The sequence below is a fragment of the Muscardinus avellanarius genome (assembly GCF_963383645.1).
Source record: "Muscardinus avellanarius genome assembly, chromosome: X".
Taxonomy (NCBI): Eukaryota; Metazoa; Chordata; class Mammalia; order Rodentia; family Gliridae; genus Muscardinus; species Muscardinus avellanarius.
The window spans coordinates 156,450-180,198 of NC_137792.1; the positions used below are offsets into that span (position 1 = coordinate 156,450).

At 61.4% G+C, this 23,749-nt stretch overlaps 3 protein-coding genes across 3 annotated transcripts; 2 read left to right on the top strand and 1 right to left on the bottom strand.

The window, feature by feature from the left end:
• Window positions 1–153: 153 nt before the first annotated feature.
• LOC308278692 (putative bifunctional dTTP/UTP pyrophosphatase/methyltransferase protein) lies at window positions 154–5,363 on the bottom strand (the record flags this gene model as incomplete). Its single annotated transcript, XM_080718631.1, has 7 exons — window positions 154–551; window positions 705–813; window positions 1,981–2,042; window positions 2,131–2,195; window positions 2,575–2,622; window positions 3,683–3,811; window positions 5,271–5,363. 7 exons carry the CDS (start codon window positions 5,361–5,363, stop codon window positions 218–220), a joined length of 840 nt encoding a protein of 279 aa, XP_080574757.1. The 3' UTR covers window positions 154–217.
• Window positions 5,364–10,687: 5,324 nt separating this feature from the next.
• AKAP17A (A-kinase anchoring protein 17A) lies at window positions 10,688–12,803 on the top strand (the record flags this gene model as incomplete). Its single annotated transcript, XM_080719535.1, has 4 exons — window positions 10,688–11,455; window positions 11,605–11,753; window positions 11,864–12,104; window positions 12,222–12,803. The coding sequence occupies 4 exons, from the start codon at window positions 10,688–10,690 to the stop codon at window positions 12,801–12,803; spliced, it is 1,740 nt and encodes a 579-aa protein (XP_080575661.1).
• Window positions 12,804–14,224: 1,421 nt separating this feature from the next.
• Window positions 14,225–22,507, top strand: ASMT (acetylserotonin O-methyltransferase; the record flags this gene model as incomplete). The annotated part of the gene is made up of 8 exons (XM_080719536.1): window positions 14,225–14,299; window positions 14,535–14,709; window positions 17,040–17,169; window positions 17,401–17,469; window positions 17,546–17,664; window positions 18,088–18,210; window positions 18,974–19,187; window positions 22,216–22,507. The coding sequence occupies 8 exons, from the start codon at window positions 14,225–14,227 to the stop codon at window positions 22,505–22,507; spliced, it is 1,197 nt and encodes a 398-aa protein (XP_080575662.1).
• Between the last annotated feature and the right edge of the window lie 1,242 nt (window positions 22,508–23,749).

Genomic DNA, 23,749 nt, shown 5'->3' on the forward strand with positions numbered 1-23,749 from the left:
ATTAATTTTTTTAATCTGGAAAAATTACTAAATATTCCAGATCATTCTGACCAAAAAAAAATTATTTTTTTTAATCTGGAAACAATGAGACCCTCACCTAGATGGCCGAGGGTCTCTTTATTTTAAATTTTTCTTTCTTTTTCTGGGGCGCTGGGGATGGACCCCAGGGTCCTTCGACCCCCGAGCTGCACCCTCCGCCCCGTCTTTTATCGTTTCTTTAGACACCGGGTCCCACTGAGGTGCCGAGGGTCTCGCTCGGCAGGCGAGGCCGGCCTCGACGCGCGGTCCTGAGTCTCGGCCTCCTCACCTGGGCCTCCCTGAAGCCGTCCATCATGTGCAGCAGGCGCGCGGGGCAGGGCGGCCGGGCCTCGGCCTCGGAGGCCGCTTGGGGGAGGCCGGGGGCGGAGGCCGCGGCGCCGGCCCCGTAGATCTCGCCCAGCTTCTTACAGAAATGGTTGAGCGGGAAGCCGACCACGTTGAGGAAGTCGCCGCGCACGGCCTCCACCAGCATGCCGCCCAGCGCCTGGATGCCGTAGCCCCCGGCCTTGTCCCTGGGGGGGGGGGGGAGAAATTTAATTTTCGTTTTTTTGGGGGTCCCGGGTCCCCCCCCCCCCGATCTCCCAGCGGCGCCCCCGGCCCGGTTTTCCCTTCTTTAGCTTGACGCAGGTCCCGCTGAGGTGCCGAGGGGCTCGCCGCGGACTCACATGGGCTCCCCGCTGTCGATGTATTCCCACAGCAGCTCCTCCGACAGCTCCGAGAACCGCACCCGCGTCTCCTCGTAGAACCGCCACACCTGGGTCTCCAGCCCGTGCTCTGGGGGTCAGAGGGCGCGAGGTCAAGGGGCGCGACCCGGGGTCAGGGTGCGGGGAACTGCACCCGCGTGTCTCCTCATAGAACTCCGACACCTGGGTCTCCAGCCCGTGCTCTGGGAGGTCAAAGGGCCCCAGGTCAAGGGGCGCGACCCCGGAACTTTGACATCTGGGTCTTCAGCCCTGCTCTGGGAGGTCAAAGGGCCCCAGGTCAAGGGTTATGACCCTGGACTTTGACATCTGGGTCCTCAGCCCTGCTCGGGGAGGTCAAAGGGCCCCAGGTCAAGGGTTATGACCCTGGAACTTTGACATCTGGGTCTTCAGCCCTGCTCTGGGAGGTCAAAGGGCCCCAGGTCAAGGGTTATGACCCCGGAACTTTGACATCTGGGTTTTCAGCCCTGCTCTGGGAGGTCAAAGGACCCCAGGTCAAGGGGCGCGGCCCCGGAACCTTGACATCTGGGTCTCCAACCCGTGCTCTAGGAGGTTAAAGGGCCCCAGGTCAAAGGGAGCGACCCCAGGTCAGGGTGCAAGGCACGAACCGTTGGCCTTCCCGACCTGCACGCGCCCCACACACCCAGCGCGTTCTGGTGAAGAGAGGCATATTAGACACCAGAGAAAAAGGAGAGCAGGGAACCACTAGAGAATGGCTCGGCTAACGAGGACGCCGGGAGGAGCGGCTCGTGGACGGCCATCCGCTCCCAGGATCTGGGAGGCCGAGACCGGAGGATCGCGGGTCGGATGGAGGCCGCCGGGGCACAGCAGAGACCCGCGGCCGCTCAGTGCGACCTGGTTTGTCAAGAAATAAAAATGAAATATGGCCGGAGCTTGGAGGGAGGCGGCCTGGGCTAGGCGCAGAGACCCTCGGCGGCTCAGGGAGACCTGATTGCTCAATAGATAGAGTCAATAAAATAAGATGAAGTAAAAATAAAATAGGGTAAAATAAAGTAAAAATGGGATAAAATAAAACGGGATAAGATAAAATGAAGTAAAAATAAAATCGGGTAAAATAAGGCAAAATAAAATAAAAATAGGATAAAATAAAATAAAGTAAGATAAAATTTAAATAAAAAAAGAAGATAAAAAAGTAAGAAAGATGAAAATAAGATAAATAAAAAAAAAATAAAATAGAGTAGAGCCCGCGTTCCCTCCCCGGGACCGCGGAAGCCGTTACCTGCGTGTCGGCAGCGCACGAGCGCGACCCCCGTGAACACGCTGTGCTCCTTCCCGCTCAGCCTGCGACACACGCGGCCGTGACCTGGAGGCCCGGGGCGGAGGCAGGGAGGCCCGGCCTCGCCCCGTGGAGGCCCCGCGGGGTCGGCACCTGGACAGCATGCGGTAGGCGTCCTGCTTGTCCACCGGCTTCTCCAGGATCAGCCCGTCCACGGCCTGCGGGACGAGACCCTCGGCCTCCATTAGAGACCCTCGGCCTCCATTAGAGACCCTCGGCCTCCAATAGAGACCCTCGGCCTCCATTAGAGACCCTCGGCCTCCGACAGAGACCCTCGGCCTCCAATAGAGACCCTCGGCCTCCATTAGAGACCCTCAACCTCCAATAGAGACCCTCGGCCACCCGGCAAAGCCTCCTCTGCACGACACCCCCAATAGCCCAGTTTTATTTTTCATTTTGGAAACGGTCTCACTGAGTGGCTGAGGGTCCCGAGCTCAGTGGCGAGGCCGGCCTCCAGCCTCAGCCTCCAGCCTCAGCCTCCAGCCCCCCCCCCCCAGGCAGCCTTCGTTCCTCCGCGTCAGGCCGGCCGGGACTCACCACGATGGTGTCGGCGCCAATGACCAGGTCGGGCGTCCGCAGGTCCTTCTGCAGAAGACAGACAGACAGAGCTCAGCCCGGGCTCGGGAGGCCCAGGCCGGAGGCTGGCAGGATGGAGGCCGGCCTCCGCCACCTGGCAAAGAAGAGACCACAGCCACTCAGTGAGGCCTTGACTCCATTAAGTAGGGCCGGGGGTCAGCTCAGAGGGAGAGTGTCCCTGACAAACTGAAAATAAAGTGTAAAAAATTAAAATAAAAGTGATAAAATAGAAATAAAGTAAATAAGATAAAAACAAATAAAATAATAGAGATAAAATAAAAATAAGAACGAAAATACGATAAAATAAAAACAATAATAAAATAATGAAATAAAATAAAAATGGTAAAATAAAATAGAAAGAAAACAAAATAAAAATGAGATAAAATTTAAAATAAATAAAATAAAATGTAAAAAATAAAATAATAAAATTAAACTAAAATTAAGTTAAAATAATAAAATTAAATTAAGAATAAATAAAATTAAAATAAGTAAAATTAAAGTAATAAATAAGACTCATAAGATTAAATTAAAATTAAATGAAAATAAACGAAAATTAGAGTAATAAATTAATGTAGTAAAATGAAAATAAAATAAAAATAAAAAATAAAGATGAAATAAAAATAACGAAATAAAATAAAAATAAAAAATAAAAGAACGAAATAAATTGATAAAAAATAAAATAAAAATAATATAAAATAAAAAACCAAAAAATCAAATAAAATAAAATAATGAAATAAAATAAAAAATAAAAATGAAATAAAAGCAATAAGATAATTAAAATGAAATAATAAAAAGAATGACATGAAAAAAAAGAAGAAAAGGAAAATAAAAACAGAAATAAATAAAAATAAGGAAATAAACTGCCGACTAGCTCACAACGCCAAGGCACGTGTGAACGCGTGCGTGCGTGACCTCGGGGTCAGGTCAGGCCGGGCGCCGCCTCCCACAGTGCCCCGCGCTCCTCCCACAGTGCGCTCCTCCCACAGTGCGCTCCTCCCACAGTGCCCCGCGCTCCTCCCACAGTGCGCTCCTCCCACAGTGCGCTCCTCCCACAGTGCCCCGCGCTCGCCTGGTGCACCCTGCGCGCCACCTCCAGCGCCTTCCCGGCCGCCGTGTCCATGGCGTAGTCCTGCGGGCGCGCGCGCGCCTGGCTCAGCGTCTCCTTGAACCTGGACGGCACGGCCTCGAAGCGCAGGCCCTGGGGGGGCGGGGGGAACGGAAATATTTTAAGAGAATCTCACTTAAAATATTTCATTGTAAAAAACTTCATTAAAAAATATTTCACTTAAAAAATATTTCATTTAAAAAAATATGTCCCGCTAGGGTGCCGAGGGTCTCTGCGGCGCTCGCGGTTGAGCCCGGCCGGCCTCCCCCCCCCCCCCCCCCACAGCCTCCGGCCTCGGCCTCCCACTTATTATATATGTATTTTTTTTTTTTTTTTGAGCGTCTGGGGCCGAAATCCAGGGGCATGCGACCCCCCCCCAAGCCGCGCCCCCGGCCCTATTTTTTATTTTTTATTTGAAGACCGGGTCTCGCCGAGTTGCCGAGGGCCTCGCTAAGTAGCCGGGGCTGGGCTCGAACCGCGGCCCTCCAGGTCTCAGCCTCCCGGGTGCCCGGATGACGCCCGGCGGGTCTCCCGGTTCTTGTTCCGAAGGGATTAAAATAGGAATGACGGGGGTCCATGGCGGGCGGCCGGAGGCTGAGACCGGAGGACCGCGGGTTCGAGGCCGGCCTCAGGCACTCAGCGAGACCCCGGTTCAAAACCAAGTATAAATAACACGGCCGGGGGCGCGGCTCGCAAGCGGAACGCCCCTGGGTCCCATCCCCAGAACCAGACAAAAGGAAATAAAAGATAAATAGTAAATAAAACGAAATAAAATTTAAAAAGTTGAGTAGAAATACAGTGAAATAAAAATAAAATGAAACAAATTAAATGAAATTAAAGAAAATGAGATAAAACACAAACACGAAATAAAATGAAATGAATGAAAATTAAAACATATACATGAAATAAAAATAAAATACAATGAAATAGAATAAAATAAAATGAATAAAATGAGGAAATAAACAAAATAAATAAGATATATAAATGAAATAAAAATGAAATGAAATACATAATATAGACAAAATGAATAAAATGAGAAAGTAAACAAAATAAATGAATAAAATATATAAATAAAATAAAAATAAAATGAAACAGATAAAATGAATGAGAAAATAAACAAAATAATAAAATATATAAATGAAATAAAAGTAAAATGAGATAGAGAAAATACATAAAATGAATAAAATAATAGAATAAACAAAATAAATAAATAAGATATATAAATGAAATAAAAATTAAATGAAATAGATAATATAGATAAAATGAATAAAATGAGAAAATAAACAAAATAAATAAATAAAATAAAAATAAAACAATTTGCGCGGAGTCCCGCGCTCAGGAGGCGTCCGCGCCCCGCCCCCCCCCAGGGCTGCACCGACCCGGGGTCAGATGTCAGAGGTCGTCCCCGGGTCAATCCCCCGCGAGCCCCCCCACCCCCGCCGTTCCCGGGCCCGGGAGGCCGAGACGGGAGGCCCGCAGGGTGGAGGCCGGCCTCCGCCCGCGAGGCCAGAGACCCTCGGCCGCCCGGCGGGACCTGTCCGCGGCCACGCACCGCGCTGCTCAGGATCTCCCGGCGGCGCGGCGAGGCGCTGGCCAGGACCACGTGACGCCGCTGCAGCTCGCGGAGCACCGGGCTCAGCACCATGGCGCCGGGCGGAGGCCGGACACGCCCCCGGGAGGCCACGCCCACCCCGGCCCGGCTAAGCCCCGCCCCACGCCGTGCGCGCTTCCCGCCGGGACCACGCCCCTGAGCGACGCTGCCTAGGCAACAGCAGAGCGAAGGCCCCAGGAAAGGCCACGCCCCTCAGGCCAGAGCAAAGCCACGCCCCTTGGCGGCGCCCCCTAGGCAACAGCGCGTTAAGGGCCCAAGAGGAAGCCACGCCCCTTTAGTTAAAGCTAAGCCACGCCCCCTCCGTAGCGCTTCCTAGGCAACGGCGTTCGCAGGCGGCAGTAGAAGCCACGCCCCCTGACGCTGCTACCGTGGCAACCGCGGCCGCGCTCAGGCCGCCTCGGGAACGCCCCCCGGCCCAGACGAGGCCACGCCCCCTCCGGCTCGCTGTATCCGTGGTAACAGAGCGCGCCGCTCGCGCCCTTGGCAACGAAGCCCCGCCCCCCGCCCTGGCTGCGCGCGCAGCCCCCTCCGCGCGTCCAGCCCGCGCCCGCCGCGCCTGCGCAGTGGCGCTGTGCGCCGAGCCCGGCGTCCCGCTGCCAATGGGGTCCCCGCTGTGCCACGGGGCGCCCGTGGGGGCGTCTGGCGGTGCATTGTGGGGGATGCGCCGGCTCCGGGGGTGCGGGAGGCCCCCCGGGGAGGCTGCGTGCAGCCGGAGGCCGGCCGAGCTGCCCCTCCAGCCGGGATTTATTTAATTTTATTTATCTTATTCTTGGAAAGAAGGTCTCACTGAGTGGCCGAGGGTCTCACCGAGCTGCTCAGGCGGCCTCCACACAGAAAAGGCACCTCCGGACATTTTTACTTTTCATTTATTTATTTTTTTAATTTTTTAATTTTTTTCTGTGGTCCTGGGGGTGGAGCCCAGGGACTTTCTACCTCGGGGCTACACTCCCAGACCTATTTTATACTTTATTTGGAAACAGGGTCTCACTGAGTTGCCGAGGGCCTCACTCAGTAGCCGAGGCTGGCTTCGAACCTGCGCCATCCTCCCGTCTCAGCCTCCCAAGCGCGGGGATGACGAGCGTGCGCCACCACGCCCGGCCGGCCTGCTGTCTCTTCTGTGCATAAAGAAAAAAATATTGTCTGTTCAGGACTCGCGAGGCCGAGAAGGGAGGCTGGCAGGTTGGAGGCCGGCCTCGGACGCTTGGCAGAGAGAGACCTTCAGCCACTCAGGGAGACCGTTTTGCAAAAAATCCAAAAATAAAATAGGGCCAAGAGACCCTCAGCCACTCACTGAGACCTTTTTATAAAATATAATAATAAAAAAATGGGGCCAGGAGACCCTCAGCTACTTACTGAGACCCTTTTAGAGAATATAACTTAAAAAACTGGGCCAAGAGACCGTCAGCCACTCAGTGAGACCCTTTTACAAAAAAAAAATATATAATAATGAAACAGGATGAGACCCTCGGCCCCTTCGGGAGACCCTTTTGAACAAAAATTAAAAAGCGAAAATAAACGGAGCCGCTTCCTCTGTACCCGGGCGTTGCGACATCTTCCGTCCAGACGTGAGGCCGCCGCGGGCCTCGGCCTCTGGGGAAACTGAGTCAGGGGTCCGGGCCGGCCCGAAATTCGGTCCTGCGGGGAACCTGAGGGGTGGTAGAGTCATTTCAGGGTTTGGGAGGCTGAGGCCGGAGGCTGGCGGGCCGGAGGCCGGCCTCGGCCACTGAGCAGAGACCCTCGGCAGCGCAGCGAGACCCTGTTTCACAATAAAGAATGAAAATAGGGCTGGGGGTGCAGCTCGGAGGTAGAAAAGGCCCCCGGGCTCCATCCGCAGACCTGAAATAACAATTAAATTAGAGAAAAATAAAGGAAAAAAGCCTATTGCCGAGAATAGATTTAAAAATAAAAAGAGCAGAGACCCTCAGACACTCATTGAGACCTTTTTTTTTATTAAAAAAATTCTAAATTAAAAAAAATATGAGCAGAGACCCTCAGACACTCATTGAGACCCTTTCCCCCCCCCTCAGGACTCTTTTTTTTCTAGACTTAAAAATAAAATAGGAGCGGAGCCCCTCAGCCTCTCAGTGAGACCCCCTTTTTTATATCCTGGGGTGCAGCTCCGGGGTCGGAGGCCCCGGGTTCAATCCCTCGTGAAACACACAAGAATCACGCGCATGTCGGAAACAAAATAATGGTGCAAATTTCACCTTAAAAAAAAAAGAATAAAACCGAAAGGAAACATGCACTCAGCTAAAAATAAAAACAAGACAAAGTTTCCCCGTTCGGGTGCTTGGCTGGGTCCTCCCGAGTGGACTGAGCACCAGCACCCTGCCGCGGCTCGGGCAGCACCGCCGGTGGCGATAAGCTTTAATTCTATGAATTAAACCCGGGGCCTATTTATTCTTTCTTTGAAACCAGGTCTCAGTGGGCCCTGAGGGTCCCTCTGTCCCAGCCTCCCGAGTCCTGCGATGACACAGGGTCTCGCTGAGCCGCCGAGGGTCTCGGAAGGTGGCCGGGGCCGGCCTCGAACCGCGGACCTCCCGTCTAGGCCGCGCGGTGAGCGGCGCGCAGGTTCCCGCGGCTGCAAACCCAGCGCGCGTGCGCAGCCCCGCGCCGGAAGCCGGGCGGCCCCGAGCCGCCGAAGCGGCCCCGGGCGGAAGCCGGGGGGCGGGACCCGCGTGCGCACGCGCAGAGCCGTCGCCGGAAGTCCCGCCCCGCAGAGGGCGGGGCCGCGGCGGAGGAGCCGCCGGAGAGCGCCGCGCTTCCCCGGCTCCCGGAAGCGGAAGTTCGTCACAGGGGGCGGCGGCGGCGGCGGGTCGCGTCACGGGCGCCTGTGGCGGACGCGGCGGCGCCGGGCAGGGAGGCAGCGCCCGTCGGGGAGCGAGGGCCGCGGCCGGAGCGCGGGCCGCGGGGCGGCGGCCGGGGACGCAGGAGCCAGCCCGCGCCGGTAAGGGCGCCGCGGGGCCGCGGGGCGGCGGCGGTGGGGGGGGCAGGCGGCGGGGCCAGCGGCTGGGGGTGAGGCGCCTGCGCGGCGCCTGGGGGCGGGGCCAGGGCTGGGGGCGGGGTCAGGAGGATGGAGGGTAAGGCGCCTGCGCGGCGCCTGGGGGCGGGGCCAGGGGCTGGGGGGTGAGGCCACTGCTCTGTTCCTGGGGACGGGGCGGGGCTGTGGGGGCGGGGCCCGGGCGAGTGAGTGAAGGGTGTGAGGGCGGGGCTCACCCTGTGGGCGGGGCCAGGGTTTTGCAGGAGGGGCCATAAAGTGAAAATTCCAAGGGCTGTACTGCGTGGGTGGGCGGGCGGGGCCCGGCGACTGGAAAGCGAGGCGCTTGCGCTGTGCTTGTGGGCGGGGCCAGAGCTGTGTGGGCGGGGCCAGGCGGGTGAAGGTGAGGCGTCTGGATGGTCCAGGGCGTCCTGGGCGGGGCCTTGGCTCTCCTGTGGGAGGGGCCTGGCGTGTAGAAGCTGTGCCTGTGCGGGCGGGGTCCGAGATCTGTGGGCGGGGCCAGAAGGACAGGGCGCGCTGTCTGTGGGCGGGCTCAGGAGCATAGGAGCTGAGCCTATGAGAGGGACTAGCACTGTGTGGGCGGGGCCAGAGGACATGGGGCGTGTCTGTGGGCGTGGCTATGGCCGTGTGGGCGGGACTCTGGCTGTGTCTGGGCAGATCTAAAAGGGTAAACGGGAAGGCATCTGAGCTGTGCTTGTGGGCGGCGCCCGGGCTCTGGGGGCGGAGTCAGGCTGCTGAAGGTAAGGCGCCTTGCTGTACCTGGGGGCGGGGCCAGGGACTCTGAGGGCGGGGCCAGGAGGCTGGAGGGTTTGGAGCCTGCGCTGTTCCTGGGGGCGGGGCCGGGGCTGTGGGGGTGAAGGGTGTGAGGGCGGGCCTTCCCGTGTGGGCGGGGACAGGGTTTTGTGGGCGGGGCCGTAAAGTGAGTCTTTCGAGGGCTGTACTGCGTGGGTGGGCGGGGCCAGGCGCCTGAAAGGCAAGACGCCTGCGCTGTGCCTGTGGGCGGGGCCAGAACTGTTTGGGTGGGGCCAGGCGGGTGAAGGGGAGGCGCCTGGGCGTCCTGGGCGGGGCCCCTGCTCTGCCTGTGGGAGGGGCCTGGCGTGTAGGGCCTGCGCCTGTGGGCGGGGCCAGGAGCGCAGGAGCTGAGTGTGCGGGGGACTGGAGCTGTGGGCGGGGCCAGAGGACAGGGGCTGTCTGTGGGCGTGGCTACGGCCGTGTGGGCGGGACTCTGGCTGTGTCTGGGCGGGTAAAGGGGAAGGCGTCTGAGCTGTGCTTGTGGGCGGGGTCAGAGCTGTGTGGGCGGGGCCTGACGGCCCAGGAGCCCGTCTGGCTAATGGGAGGAAGGGCGCGGGGCTGTGTCCGGTCTGTGCCTGTGGGCGGGCCCGGGCGGGATCTGTGGGCGGGGCTCGGGCGGGATCTGTGGGCGGGGCTAGGGCGGGATCTGTGGGCGGGGCTCGGGCTGCTCCAGAGTCAGGCCTGGGGGCGAGCCATGGTTTTTGGGGGCGTGGCCTGGCTAAGCGCATACGGGGCCTGAGTGATGTCTGCAGGGTCAGGTCCTGTTGGGGGCGGGGCCTGTTGATGTGCATGGGCGTGGCCGAGCGTGTCAAGGGGCGGGGCCTCGCAGTGCCCTCGCCTGGTGTCAGGTGGTGCTCGGGGCTGGGCTCAGCCTACGGGGAGGTCCGGGTTCTGTCCAGGGGGCGGGGCTCCGTAATGAGTGGCGTAGAGTGGGCGGGTTGGGTCCAGCCAGGGGCGGGGTCTTGCTGTGGCCGTGGGCCGGTCGGAATAGTTTGGGGGTGGGGCCTGGCTATTTTATGGGCGTGGTTAGGGTCTCGCTTGGGGCGGGGCGTGGTCTGTTGTTGATGGGATGGGCCGGGGATTTCCGTGTAGGGGCGGGGCTTGTCTAGTTCCTGGCGGCGGGTCCGGGCCGCGCGTATGGGCGGGCTTTGCATTAGGGGGCGGGGCCGGGGTCGGCCTCGTTGGGCGAGGCCTCATGCCTATAGGCTGAGTGTGCCTGGGGGGCGGGGCTCATTCTCGCCTGGGGGGCGGGGCCAGGCCGTCCCTGGGGTGGGGGCCGGCCTCGCTGTGCTGTCGGGGTCAGGCTCCTGTGCTGTCGGTCCCGTGGGTGCGCCCGGTGGGCGTGGCCTGAGCTCAGGGGCGGGGCTCCGCTCTCCCCGGGGGTGGGGCCTGGTTGGGGTCTCGTCCCGGGGGGCGAGGCCGGTCTCCCTTGCGGGGGCGGGGCTCCGCGTTGGGGGCGGGGCCGGTCCCTTTTCCGGGGGCGGGGCTCCGCTCTCCCCGGGGGCGGGGCCTGGCTCGGTCCCGTCCCGGGGGCGGGGCCTGAGTCTCCCCTCCCCCCCCCGCAGGCATGGCGGCGGCCACCATCGTGCACGACACGTCGGAGGCGGTGGAGCTGTGCGCGGCGCACGGGCTCTACCTGAAGCCCATCGCCAAGATGACCATCTCGGTGGCGCTGCCGCCGCTGCGCGCGTCCGGCCGCGCCGTGTCCAACTGGGAGGTGATGGAGCGGCTCAAGGCGCTGGCGCGGCCGCAGCCGACGCCCTTCTCGGCGCTGCGCGTGGCCAAGAGCACGGTGGAGCTGATCCGCTTCGAGGGCGAGCTGGAGAACCGCGCGCTGGCCCGCGCGCTGCTGGCCAGCCTGGACGGCCGCAGCCTGCGGCTGAGCGGCCTGGCGGGCGCGCTGCGCGTGCGCGCCGCCGAGCTCCGGCGCGACCTGCCGGGCCGCCACGACTGGGACGCCTTCTTCCGCGACGCGGCCGGCATGGACGAGGCGCGGCCGGGCGAGCGGCCCGACACGCTGCACCTGCGCGGCCTGCCCTGCCGCTGGTTCGCGGCCCGCGGCGCGCCGCCCGAGCGGCCGAGCGAGGCCGTGCTGGAGCGCGTGTTCCGCAGGTTCGGCGCCATCCGCCACGTGGACATCCCCATGCTGGACCCGTACCGCGGCGAGCCGGCCGGCCGCGGCTTCCGCACCTTCGCGCCCGGCGGACACCCGCACTTCGAGGCCTTCGTGCAGTACCGCGACTACGACGGCTTCGCGCGCGCCATGGCGGCGCTGCGCGGCATGAAGCTCATGTACAAGGGCGACGACGGCAAGGCGGTGGCCTGCAACATCCAGGTGCGTGTCCGCCCCGCGACGGTCCTCCGCGCCCCCGCCGCCGCGTGCGGTCCCCCCGCGGGGCCGAGGGGCTCTGCGCGGTCCCCCCGCGGGGCCGAGGGGCTCGGCGCGGCCCCCATCGCGGCCCCCCCGCCCCGTGCGCTCCGCAGGTGACCTTCGACGTCACCAAGCACCTGAGCGACGCGTCCATCCGCAAGCGGCAGCTCGAGCGCCAGAAGCTGCAGGAGCTGGAGCGCCAGCGCGAGGAGCAGAAGCGGCGCGAGAAGGAGGCGGAGGAGCGGCAGCGCGCCGAGGAGAGGTGCCGCCGCCGACGCGGTTCCCCGGGCCCGGCGGGGCGGCCGAGGGTCTCGTCCCGGGGGCCGGCCGCGGCCCCTTCACGGACCTCTCCGTCTCCCCCGACGCCCCCAGGAAGCTGCGCGAGCAGGAGGAGCGCGAGCGCGCGCGGCGGCGCGAGGAGAAGCGGCGGCGGCGGGAGCAGCGGCGGCGGGAGCGCGCGGCGCGGCGCGGGCGGCGGCGGCTGGAGGAGCAGCAGGCGGCGGAGCAGCGGCGGCTGCACGAGAAGATCCGGCTGGAGGAGCGCAAGCTGCTGCTGGCGCAGCGCAACCTGCAGTCCATCCGCCTGGTGGCCGAGCTGCTGGGCCGGGCCGAGGTGAGCGGCGGGAGGCCGGGGCGGGAGGCCGGCGGGGGAGGCCGGGCGGGGGGAGGCCCGCCCGCGGGGGGGGAGGCCGCCGAGAGGCTGAGCGCCCGTCCGCCCGCCCGCCCGCAGGCGGCGCGCATGGCGGCGCAGGAGCGGCGCGCGGAGCGGCGGCGGCTGCAGGAGGCCGAGCTGCGGCGCGTGGAGGCCGAGAAGCAGCGCGCGCTGGGGCTGCAGCGGCGCGAGCGGCAGCTGCGCGAGCGGCTCCTCGGGCTCCTGCTGGGTCCGCGGGACGCGCCGCCCGCCGCGCTGCTGCAGCCCGTGCTCAGCCTGCTGCACCGCGCCTGCGCGCCCCCGGCGCCCCCCGCCGCGCCCCCCGCCGCGCCCTCCGACCCCGACCCCCCGCCCGACCCCCAGCCCGACCCCGCGCCGCCGCCCGAGCCGCCCCGCGACGACGCAGGAGACGCAGCAGGAGACGCGCCGCCGCCGCCGGCGCCGCAGCAGCCGCGCGGGGACCCGAGGCCGCGCCGCCAGGGCCCGCGCCGGCCCGAGTCCCGGCCCGCGTCCCGCTCGCGCTCCCGCAGCCCCGAGCGCCGCCCGCGCGGGGACCGCGGCCGCCATCGCCGCCGCCGCCACCGCAGCCCGCGCTCCCGGAGCCGCAGCCGCAGCCGCAGCCGCTCGGGCAGCCGCCATCGCGGGCGCGCCCGGCCCTGAGCGCCGCCGAGCGCGCGGTCCCCGCCGGGTGCCGAGGGGCTCGGCCCGGGACCCGGATGTTGACCTCTGGCCTTCCTGTTTTGCTTTCTTTCTGTGAATGTGCAAAGGGCCCCGCCCTTCTGCGTAGAGAGTGTTCGTGCGCTTTTTCTCTTGTTTTTCCCTTGAGCCCTTCGTTTCTGGCTAAGTTATTTTCTACCGGCGGCGCCCACAGACAGACAGACAGACGGACAGACACACAGACGGACACACAGACGGACACACAGACGGACACACAGACACACGCGCGCCGGGCTAGAGCATAAGTACATGGATAAAGCGCGGGGCGCGGGCTCGCGAACCCCGGGTTGCGATTTCGTGGCGCAATAAAGGCCTTTTCCAGCGAGCCCCGAAGTGTCACCGCGAGTTTTATTTACCCGCCCGTCGTTTACGTATCTCCCATTAATTAACTGGTTCATCTTTGCGCGACTGACCGAGCGCGGTCCCCCGACGTGCGCCGCCGCGTCGTCGTCTCCCTCCACCCCTCGGCCTCCAGGTCCCCGATAAATACACATTGTTATTGCTTTTCCGTGAGGGTAAAGTATAAAAGAGCCCCCCACCCCCTTCCCTCCGGCATTTGTGAGAAGCCGCCTGCCTCCCGCATCCACGACAGGGGACCCGCAAAATCTCGATTTACTTGGATTCCCCCCACCCCCTCCGGCCTTATTTTAAGACCTGGGTCTCGGTAGGGTGCCGAGGGTCTCTGCGGCGGCCTAAATCCCCGGATGCGGATGCCGGGCGCGTCGCCGGCCGGCCCGGGGTTAACCTGAAAAGCGTCGAGTCTCCTCCTGCCCGTGATGAGGCCCCGACACGTCACCCTGAGTCTTTTAAGATTCAGAAAAATAAAATGTGACGCGTTCGGGGGCCGCTCGGGCGTCACGGCTGAGAAGGGCCCGGATCTTCCCCCCGTAATCTCCTTAGGGCCCTCGGGAAATCCTGCCGCCTCGGGGGACCGAGGGGGGTTAATCCTCCCGCCCTAATTAAGAAAAAGAAAAAAGAAATAAAAAAAAAAAAACCCAGGACAGACCCTCCTACAAACACAGACCCACCACCTCCTGCCCCCCCACGCAGAGACCCTCGGCCTCCCGCCGAGACCCTGTTTACATAAAAAAAAAATTCTTTTCTTCTTTTAAATAAATAAATAAAAATTGAAAAAAAAAAATCACCCGGGGCGTGTGGCTCAGATTTAGTCCTTGAGACTTTTCCAGGACGCGAGAACAGCCATTGCCGTCAGCCGGCGGCCCCCCGGGTGCGCGGTGACGTCTCTGCCGACGCGGGGCTCGAACCCGTGACGCGCGCTGGGGGCGGGGGAGAGCAGCCATAAGTCGGGGGCGGCGAGCACTGAGCCGGGAGTCCTCGAGGCCGACCCGGAGAGGCAGACAGACATGCTGAGCGCCGCGCACGAGGACCCGGCCTACCGCCTGCTCGCCCAGCACGCCTCGGGCTTCATGGTGTCCCAGGTGAGGAGGGGGCGCCGCCTCCAGCCCCCCGGCCCCCCAGGGAGACCTGACCCTAAAATAAAAATATGGGGTGTAGTTGGAGGCCGGCTTCGGCCAAACCACTCAGAAAAGAGACCCTCGGCCCCCCAGGGAGATCCGTGTCCAGATAAAATGGGCCTGGGGGCGCAGGTCAGAGGTCGGCGGCCCCGGTGGGACCTCAGGGCCAGGGGAGGGCAGAGCCTCGTCCCGCCCCCAGGTCGTCTTCGCAGCCACGGAGCTGGGCGTGTTCGACCTCCTGGCCGAGGCCCCGGGGCCTCTGGACGCGGCCGCCATCTCCGCGGAGCTCGGCACCTCCGCCCACGGCACCGAGCTGCTGCTGGACGCCTGCGTCTGCCTCCAGCTGCTGGAGTCCGAAGGGCACGGGGGCAGAGGTGAGGCCGGAGGGCAAGGGGCAGAGGTGAGGCCAGAGGGGAAAGGGGCAGAGGTGAGGCCAGAGGGCAAGGGGGCAGAGGCGAGGCCAGATGTCACGGGGGCAGAGGTGAGGCCGGAGGGCAAGGGGCAGAGGTGAGGCCAGAGGGCAAGGGGCAGAGGTGAGGTCAGAGGGGAAAGGGGCACAGGTGAGGCCAGAGGGCAAGGGGCAGAGGTGAGGCCGGAGGTCACGGGGGCAGAGGTGAGGCCGGAGGTCACCGGCGCGGAGGTGAGGCCGGAGGGCAAGGGGGCAGAGATGAGGCCGGAGGTCAACGGGGCAGAGGTGAGGCCGGAGGGCACGGCGGCAGAGATGAGGTCGAAGGGCAAGGGGGGCAGCAGTTAGGCCGGAGGTCACGGGGGCAGAGGTGAGGCCGGAGGTCACGGGGGCAGATGTGAGGCCCGAGGTCAAGGGGCAGAGGTGAGGCCGGAGGTCACAGGGGCAGAGGTGAGGCCCGAGGTCAAGGGGCAGAGGTGAGGCCGGAGGGCAAGGGGCAGAGGTGAGGCCAGAGGTCACGGTGGCAGAGGTGAGGCCGGAGGGCAAGGGGCAGAGGTTAGGCCAGAGGGGAAAGGGGCACAGGTGAGGCCGGAGGGCAAGGGGCAGAGGTGAGGCCGGAGGTCACGGGGGCAGAGGTGAGGCCGGAGGGCAAGGGGGCAGAGGTGAGGCCGGAGGGCAAGGGGCAGAGGTGAGGCCAGAGGGGAAAGGGGCACAGGTGAGGCCAGAGGGCAAGGGGCAGAGGTGAGGCCGGAGGGCAAGGGGCAGAGATGAGGCCGGAGGTCACCGGCGCGGAGGTGAGGCCGGAGGGCAAGGGGCAGAGGTGAGGCCAGAGGTCAAGGGGGCAGAGGTGAGGCCGGAGGTCAACGGGGCAGAGGTGAGGCTCAAGGGCAAGGGGCAGAGGTGAGGCCCGAGGTCACAGGGGCAGAGGTGAGGCCGGAGGGCAAGGGGGCAGAGGTGAGGCCGGAGGGCAAGGGGGCAGAGGTGAGGCCGGAGGGCAAGGGGGCAGAGGTGAGGCCGGAGGGCAAGGGGCAGAGGTGAGGCCAGAGGGGAAAGGGACACAGGTGAGGCCGAAGGGCAAGGGGCAGAGGTGAGGCCAGAGGGGAAAGGGACACAGGTGAGGCCGAAGGGCAAGGGGCAGAGGTGAGGCCGGAGGGCAAGGGGCAGAGGTGAGGCCAGAGGTCACGGGGGCAGAGGTGAGGCCGGAGGTCACCGGCGCGGAGGTGAGGCCGGAGGGCAAGGGGGCAGAGATGAGGCCGGAGGGCAAGGGGCAGAGGTGAGGCCAGAGGTCAAGGGGGCAGAGGTGAAGCCGGAGGTCAACGGGGCAGAGGTGAGGCTCAAGGGAAAGGGGCAGAGGTGAGGCCGGAGGGCAAGGGGCAGAGGTGAGGCCGGAGGGCAAGGGGGCAGAGGTGAGGCCGGAGGTCACGGGGGCAGAGGTGAGGCCGGAGGGCAAGGGGCAGAGGTGAGGCCAGAGGGGAAAGGGACACAGGTGAGGCCGAAGGGCAAGGGGCAGAGGTGAGGCCAGAGGGGAAAGGGACACAGGTGAGGCCGAAGGGCAAGGGGCAGAGGTGAGGCCAGAGGGGAAAGGGACACAGGTGAGGCCGAAGGGCAAGGGGCAGAGGTGAGGCCGGAGGGCAAGGGGCAGAGGTGAGGCCGGAGGTCACGGGGGCAGAGGTGAGGCCGGAGGTCACCGGCGCGGAGGTGAGGCCGGAGGGCAAGGGGGCAGAGATGAGGCCGGAGGTCATGGGGCAGAGGTGAGGCCAGAGGTCACGGGGGCAGAGGTGAGGCCGGAGGGCACGGGGGGCAGAGCTGATTTCGGAAGGCAAGGGGGGCAGAAGTTAGGCTAGAGGTCACGGGGGCAGAGGTGAGGCCGAAGGGTAAGGGGCAGAGCTGAGGCTCGAGGGCACGGGGGCAGAGGTGAGGCGGGGCGGAGGCCGGGGATTGAGGCTGGAGGCTTCAGGCTGGAGGCCGGCCTCAGCCAGCGGCTGAGACCGCACCACAGAAGAGAACCTCGGCCTCTCAAGGAGGCCCTATTTTGAAACAAAATAAGAAAAATAAAGGCTGGCGTGTAGCTGCGAGGTAAGAATGACCCCGCGGCGAAAGTAAAATAAAACGCAAGCAGTGGACGGAGAAAGAAAAAGCCAGCTCTGTGCGTGGTTTGAAATTTCTCTCTTTTTTTTTAAATTTATTTTCCTTTTCCTTTTCGTTTATTTTTCTCGTTTCTTTTTTGTTTTTTTCTTTCTCTCTCTTTCTCGTTTCCCTTTTCCCGGCTCCTGTGCCTTCTCCTCTCCCCCTTCCCAGTCCTCTACCGCAGCACGGAGCTGGCCCGCACCTACCTGGCCCGCGCCGGCCCCAAGTCCCAGCGCAACCTGCTCCTGTACTCGGCGGGGACGCTCTACCGCTTCTGGGGCCGCCTGGCCCAGGCCGTGAGGTGGGGGTGGGGTCCCTGGGGGAGGCGCACAGTGCTCCGAGGAGCCCCGACGTCGGGTCCTCATGGCGCTGCCCCGAGTAACGCAGGGCGGGAGTACTATACACCCAGGAAAAAGGCCGGGCACTAAGCCAGGTCCTACTAGCGCCCATCCGAGTAGCTCGAGGCGGGAGTACTATACGCGCAGGACAAAGGCCCGGCGCCAGAGCTGAGCGCGCCCGTCCCCGCCCCCAGGGAAGGGCGGAACCAGCACCTGGAGGCCTTCGGCGTGCCCGCGCAGCCGCTCTTCGCCGCCATCTACAGGTGAGTCGCGGGCGAGGGGCCGAGGGTCTCTTCCCCCGGGCCTCGTCTCCTCCTCCACGCCGTGTCCGGTCCCCAGGTCCGAGGCGGAGCAGCTGCGGTTCATGGCGGCGCTGCAGGAGGCGTGGGGCGTGGCGGGCCCCGGCGCGCTGTCCGCCTTCGACCTGTCGCGCTTCCCGCGCATCTGCGACCTCGGCGGTGAGGACCCGGGTGGACCCCGTGTCCTGGGGGTCGGGAGGGGGGCGGGCGGCCCGGGGCGGGTTCGTCGTCCGCGCAGAGACCCTCGGCCACTCAGCGGGACCTGTTTCCACACTGAGGCCTCCAACGGGGCCGGGGCGCGGTCAGAGGGCGCGGGAGGGGGACACCGAGATGGATGACACGGCCCCGCCCCCCAGGCGGCTCGGGGGCCCTGGCGCGGCTGTGCGCGGCCCTCTACCCCCAGTGCCGCGTGCGCGTGTTCGACGCCCCCGCCGTGGTGCGCATGGCGGCCAAGCGCTTCCCCGCGCCCCGGGGCGCCGCCCAGGTCGACTTCCAGGAAGGTGGGTGTCCCCCCCCCCCCCCCGGGGCGGGCGGGCGGGCGGGTGGGTCGCGGGGCTGAGCTGAGCGCGGCGCCGGCTGCAGGCGATTTCTTCCGAGACCCGCTGCCCGACGCCGACCTGTTCATCCTGGCCCGCGTCCTGCACGACTGGGCCGACGACGCGTGCGCCCGGCTGCTGCGCCGCGTGCACCGGGCCTGCCCGCCGGGTAGGGGGCGAGGGGTCGGGGGGCGCGGCCCGGGCGATGGGATGGCGAAGGGCGGCTCCTGCACCTGCCCGGGGGTTTCCAGAGCACACGTGCACTCTGACCTCTGACCTCGCTCCCTCACACTCTGGCACTCTGACCTCGCTGCCCGCACTCTGACCTCGCTCCCCTGCACTCTGACCTCTGACCTCGCTCCCTGCGCACTCTGACATCACTCCCGGCCCCGCGCACTCTGACCTCGCTCCCCCGCACTCTGACCTCTGACCTCGCTCCCCCGCACTCTGACCTCGCTCCCCTGCACTCTGACCTCTGACCTCGCTCCCTGCGCACTCTGACCTCGCTCCCCGGCACTCTGACCTCTGACCTCGCTCCCCGCGCACTCTGACCTCGCGCCCCCCCCCCCGCGCACTCTGACCTCGCACCCCCGCACTCTGACCTCTGACCTCGCGCCCCGCACACTCTGACTTCTGCCCTCACTTCCGTGCACTCTGACCTCGCGCACCCCCCAAAGCGCACCCTCACCTCGCTCCCCCGCATTCTGACCTCTGACCTCGCACCCCGCACTCTGACCTCTGACCTCGCTCTCTCGCACTCTGACCTCGCGCCCCGCACACTCTGACCTCTGCCCTCACTCCCCGTGCACTCTGCCCTCGCTCCCCGCGCACTCTGCCCTCGCTCCCCGCGCACTCTGACCTCGCCTTCCCGCGCACTCTGACCTCCCTCCCCGCGCACTCTGACCCCCGCCCTCACGGGGCCCCGCCCGCAGGCGGCGCGGTGCTGCTGCTGGAGGCGGTGCTGGCGGAGGCGGAGGCCGGGCCGGGCCCGCTGCCCGCGCTGCTGCTGTCGCTGCTGCTGCTGCTGCAGACCGAGGGCCGCGCGCGCTCCGCCTCCGGCCTCCGCCGCCTCGTGGCCGCCGCCGGCTTCCGGGAGCCCGAGCTGCGCGGCACCGGGAGCGTCTACACCGCGCTGCTGGCGCGCAAGTGAGGAGAGGAAGAAGAACAGAGGTCTCGCCGGGGTGCCGAGGGTCTCTGCGAGCGAATAAAAAACCGGGCGCTGTTGTATCGGCCTCCTTTTTTCCTTATTTATGAACACCAGCGGAGTTTTTTCGATCCGAGCCACACTCCCGGCGACGGGAAACAGGCTCCCAACTTTGTAAAAAAAAATTGTAAAAGGTCTACTTTATTTAAAAAAAAAAAAAAAAAAAAAGTGGAGACAGGGTCCCAACTGAGCTGCCGAGGGTCTCTTGGTTTAAAAATAAAATTGGAAACGGGGCCTCGATTAAGTTGCCCAGGGAGGGTCTCTTTGTGCAAAAAAAAAAAAAAAAAAAAATGGGAAAAAGAGTCTCCATTAAATTTTTTTTGCTCGTGGGACACGGGCCGACTCCCGACGTGCGAAGCTCTTGGGTCGGATCCCAGCAAAAAAAAAAAAAAAAAAAAAAAACGCGGGTTTTTAAAATTTCCCCCCCCCAAACCCCTCTCAAGGCCGCCACGCCCCCCTCGTTGCCACGGCAACGGGAGGAGCACTAGGGGCCGAGTCCTGCCCGCGGCGACCGGCAGGTGGCGCTGCAGGACCGCGGGATCCGGGAAGAGACAACGTTCCCGCCGGAAAAATGTGCCTTTATGAGACCCTCGGCCACCTGCCGGGACCTTTGTTTTTAAACAAAAAGGGGGCGGGGCTCCGGGGAGAAGGGGCCCCTCTGGATCCTCCCTCTTTCTTTTGCAGATGTTTATAAATATTTTTACCCCAGACCAGGGAGCTTCTGCTGAGCCGGGCTGCTCCGCGGGGCCTTCTTATTTTTAAGACAGGGGATCCCGGAGTCAGGGGCCGCCGAACCGCACGACCCTATTTTATTTTATTTTATATTTTCTTTTATTTTTAAAATTTTTATTTTATTTTATTTTTAAATAATATTTTAGTTTTAATTTTTTTATTTTATTTTTTAATTTTTATTTTACTTTTAAAATTTTTATTTTATTTTATTTAAAATTTTTATTTTATTTTTAAATAATATTTTTATTTTTAATTTTTATTTTGGTTTTAAATTTTTTATTTTACTTTATTTTAAACTTTTATTTTAGATTTTATTTTAAATTAAAATTAAAATAAACTTTAGTTAATTAAAATTTTATTTAAATTTTTATTTTAAAATTTTATTTTTTAAATATGGAAACAGAGTCTCCCCGAGTGGCCACTTTTTGCCAAGTGGCTGAGTTGTTTTTCCTCCGAGCGCTTTTTTATTTTTTTTTTATTATTATTTAGAAATATAGGGTCTGTCGTACTCAGTGGCTGAGTCTCTGCAGTTTTCAGTTTTTTTAAAAAAAAAAAAAGTTTGAAATAGGGTCTCATCAAGTGGCCGAGGGTCTCTGCGCTTTTTATTTTTATTTTTTTTTTATTTTGAAATCGGGTCTCGCCAAGTGGCCGAGGGTCTTTGCGATTTTTATTATCATTTTAAATTTTGAAATAGGGTCTCTGCGCTTTTTATTATCATCATTGTAAATTTTGACTCAGGGTCTCGCCCCGTGGCCGAGGGTCTCTGCTGGGCGGAGGCCGAGGCCGGCCTCTGACCCGCGATCCTCCCGGCTCAGCCTCCCCGGCTCCTGAGGACTGCCGGTCCGGAAGGCGGGGCCCTGGAGTGAAGGCGACTTTATAAAGGGAACATTTTCTCTTTAAAGAGCGCGCAAGGCGAGGTGGGAGGCCGGCTGAGGGTTACCAGGGCCGGGCGCTGCGCCGCGTAATTACATATAATTAAAAATGGCGCAAAAGGGAAAATAGTAAAATGTGGAGAAACAAAACGGCAGGAAACCCGGAAACACGAGAAAGGAGGAGAGAGAGGAGGCCGAGCAATGGGGCCTGCGGGGAGGAGGCGCCGGTGCCCGCGGGGGCGTGGCCTCCCGGTGGGCGGGGCCTCCCGGTGGGCGGGGCCTCCCGGTGGGCGGGGCCGCCTCGTAAATACAGAGCGCAGCCCTGGCGGGGCCTGGGTGGGTGGAGCTAGAGGCGTCGGGGTGAGACGTGGAGGGGGCGGGGCGGCGTGTGGGCGTGGCCAAGACGGGGCGGGGCGCTGTGCCCAGGGGCGGGGCGTCTACGTGGGGAGGAGCCTCGGCGCCGGGGGTGTGGCCTGGAGCGGGAGGGAGCCGCGGGAGAGAGGGGCGGGGAGTGGGCGGGGCTGGGCGTGCTGACGACGGCGCAGTGGGTGGGGGCTGGGGCAGGGGCGGGGCCAGGCCCGAGGGCGGGACGGGGTGGAGAGGCTCTCGTAATGGGGCGGGGCCTAAGCCTGTGGGCGGGGCCTAGGCGTGGGTGATGGAGAAGGCGGGGCCTAGGAGTAGGGGCGGGGCCTAGACGTGCGGGCGGAGCCTAGGTCTGTGGGCGGGGCCTAGGAGCAAAGATGATGTAGGAATGGGGTGAAGGCTGGGAGCAGAGGCGGGGCCAGGGCTGTGGGCGTGGCCTAGGCCTGGGGGCGGGGCCTAGGAGCAGAGGCGGAGCCAGGCCTAGACATGAGGGCGGGGCCTCGGCCTGTGGGTGCTATAGTAGTGGGGGGCCTAGGTGCAGAGGCGGGACTAAGCCTGGGGGCGGGGCCTACAAGTGGGTGACAGTGGGGAATAAGGCGGGGCCTAGTGCTGTGGGCGGGGCCTAACAGCAGAGGAGTGGCTTAGGCACATGGGCGGGGCCTAGTGCTGTGGGCGGGGCCTAGGAGTAAAGACGATATAGGAAGGGGGTGAGGGCTGGGAGCCGAGGTGGAACCAGGCCTGTGGGCGTGGCGTAGGCCTGTGGGCGTGGCCTATATCTGTGGGCGGGTCCTAGAAGTGAACATAATACATCAGCGGGGCGGGGCCTAGCTGCAGAGGCGGCACTAAGCCTGGGGGCGGGGCCTACAAGAGGGTGAGGGTTGGGAACAGGGCGGGGCCTAGTGCTGTGGGTGGGGCCTAGGAGTGAGACATTATGTAGGAGTGGGCGGGGCTGGGAGTAGAGGGAGGACTCCAGGCGCGTGGGCGTGGCCTCGGCTGCCCCTAGGGCGGCGCATGCGCGGCGCGGCCCGTCCACGCCGCCCCCTCGCTTCTCCTCCGCGGCCCGGGTTCGAGTCCCGCGCGGGTCTCGGCCGCACCCCGACCTCCCAGGCACCTGCGTGTATTTCCAGGAGGTTGTGCCGAGCTTTGGCGACTCGGGGATATTACATCTCTCTTTTTCTGCGCGTCGGAGAGAGGAGGCGGCCCGGCGAGGGCGGCTGTTGCCTAGCAACCGCGTCTCCATCCGGGTCTCGGCTCTGGGGATGTTTGTTACCGCAGCGTCGCCTCGTCCCCGCTGACCGGTACACTCGCCCCTGGCTCGGTCCCAAGGCGGGGCTTCTCGTCTCCTTATTTTTTGTTTTAATTAATTTATTTTTTCAGCGGTCCCGGGGGTGGAACCAACGCACAGGCATTCTGACCTCCGAGCTACGCCCCGGGCCCTATTTTTCCATTCCTTGTATTATTTAGTTATTTGTTTTTTGGTGGTCCTGGGGTTCCTGGAAGCCCTTCCACCTCCGGGCTACACTCCCAGACCTATTTTTATATTTTATTTTATTTATTTTTATTTTTATTTATTTTATTTTATTTTATTTTTGGTGGTCCTGGGGTTCCTGGAAGCCCTTCTCTCTCCGGGCTACACTCCCAGACCTATTTTAGATATTTTTTATTTGGAAACAGGGTCTCTTAAGTCAGCGCGGCTGGCTTCGAACCTGCGCCATCCTCCTGTCTCCCCCTCCCATCGCCGGGACGAAAAGCGTGCGCCACCACGCCCAGCTATTTTTATTTATTTTTATTTATTTTTGTTTAATTTTAATTTTTTTCTATTTATTTCATATTTTATTTATTTTAATTTTAATGTTTTATTTCTATTTATTTCACATTTTAAATTTTTTAATTTTAAAATTTTATTTGTATTTATTTCATATTTTATTTTCTTTGATTTTTATGTTTTATTTATATTTATTCCATATCTTTTTATTTTTTTAAATTTTAATATCGTATTTATATTTACTTTATATTTTATTTATTACGTTATTTACTTATTTTGTTTTATGCATTTTATTTATTTTATCTTTTTTATTTTTTTATTCTATTTGTTTTTGCGGCTGGGTTTGGAGAGCAGGCATCGGGGTGCCCCGCGTCTCCTTCTTGACTGAGCCGTTTCCGAGGGCGCTATCCCGGTCTCGAAACATTAATTTCTTTTTTTTTTTTAAATTTTTTCGAGCCGGGCGCGGGGGCGCACACTTGTCATCCGGGCGCTCGGGAGGCTGAGACGGGAGGATCGGGGTTCGAGGCTGGGTTCGGCTACTTAGCGAGGCCCTCGGCAACTCAGTGAGACCCGGTTTCAAAATAAAGAATAATAAATAGGGCAGGGGCGCGGCTTGGCGGTAGAGGGCCCCAGGGCCCCATCCCCAGACCCCCAAAAATAATAAAAATAAAAGAAGCGAGACCTCGTGGCCCCTCTCGGGCTCCCGCACCCAGCTCCGCAGAATCTTTCAAAAGGAATAAAAACCAGAATAATCTCAAGACGCACAGAGGAA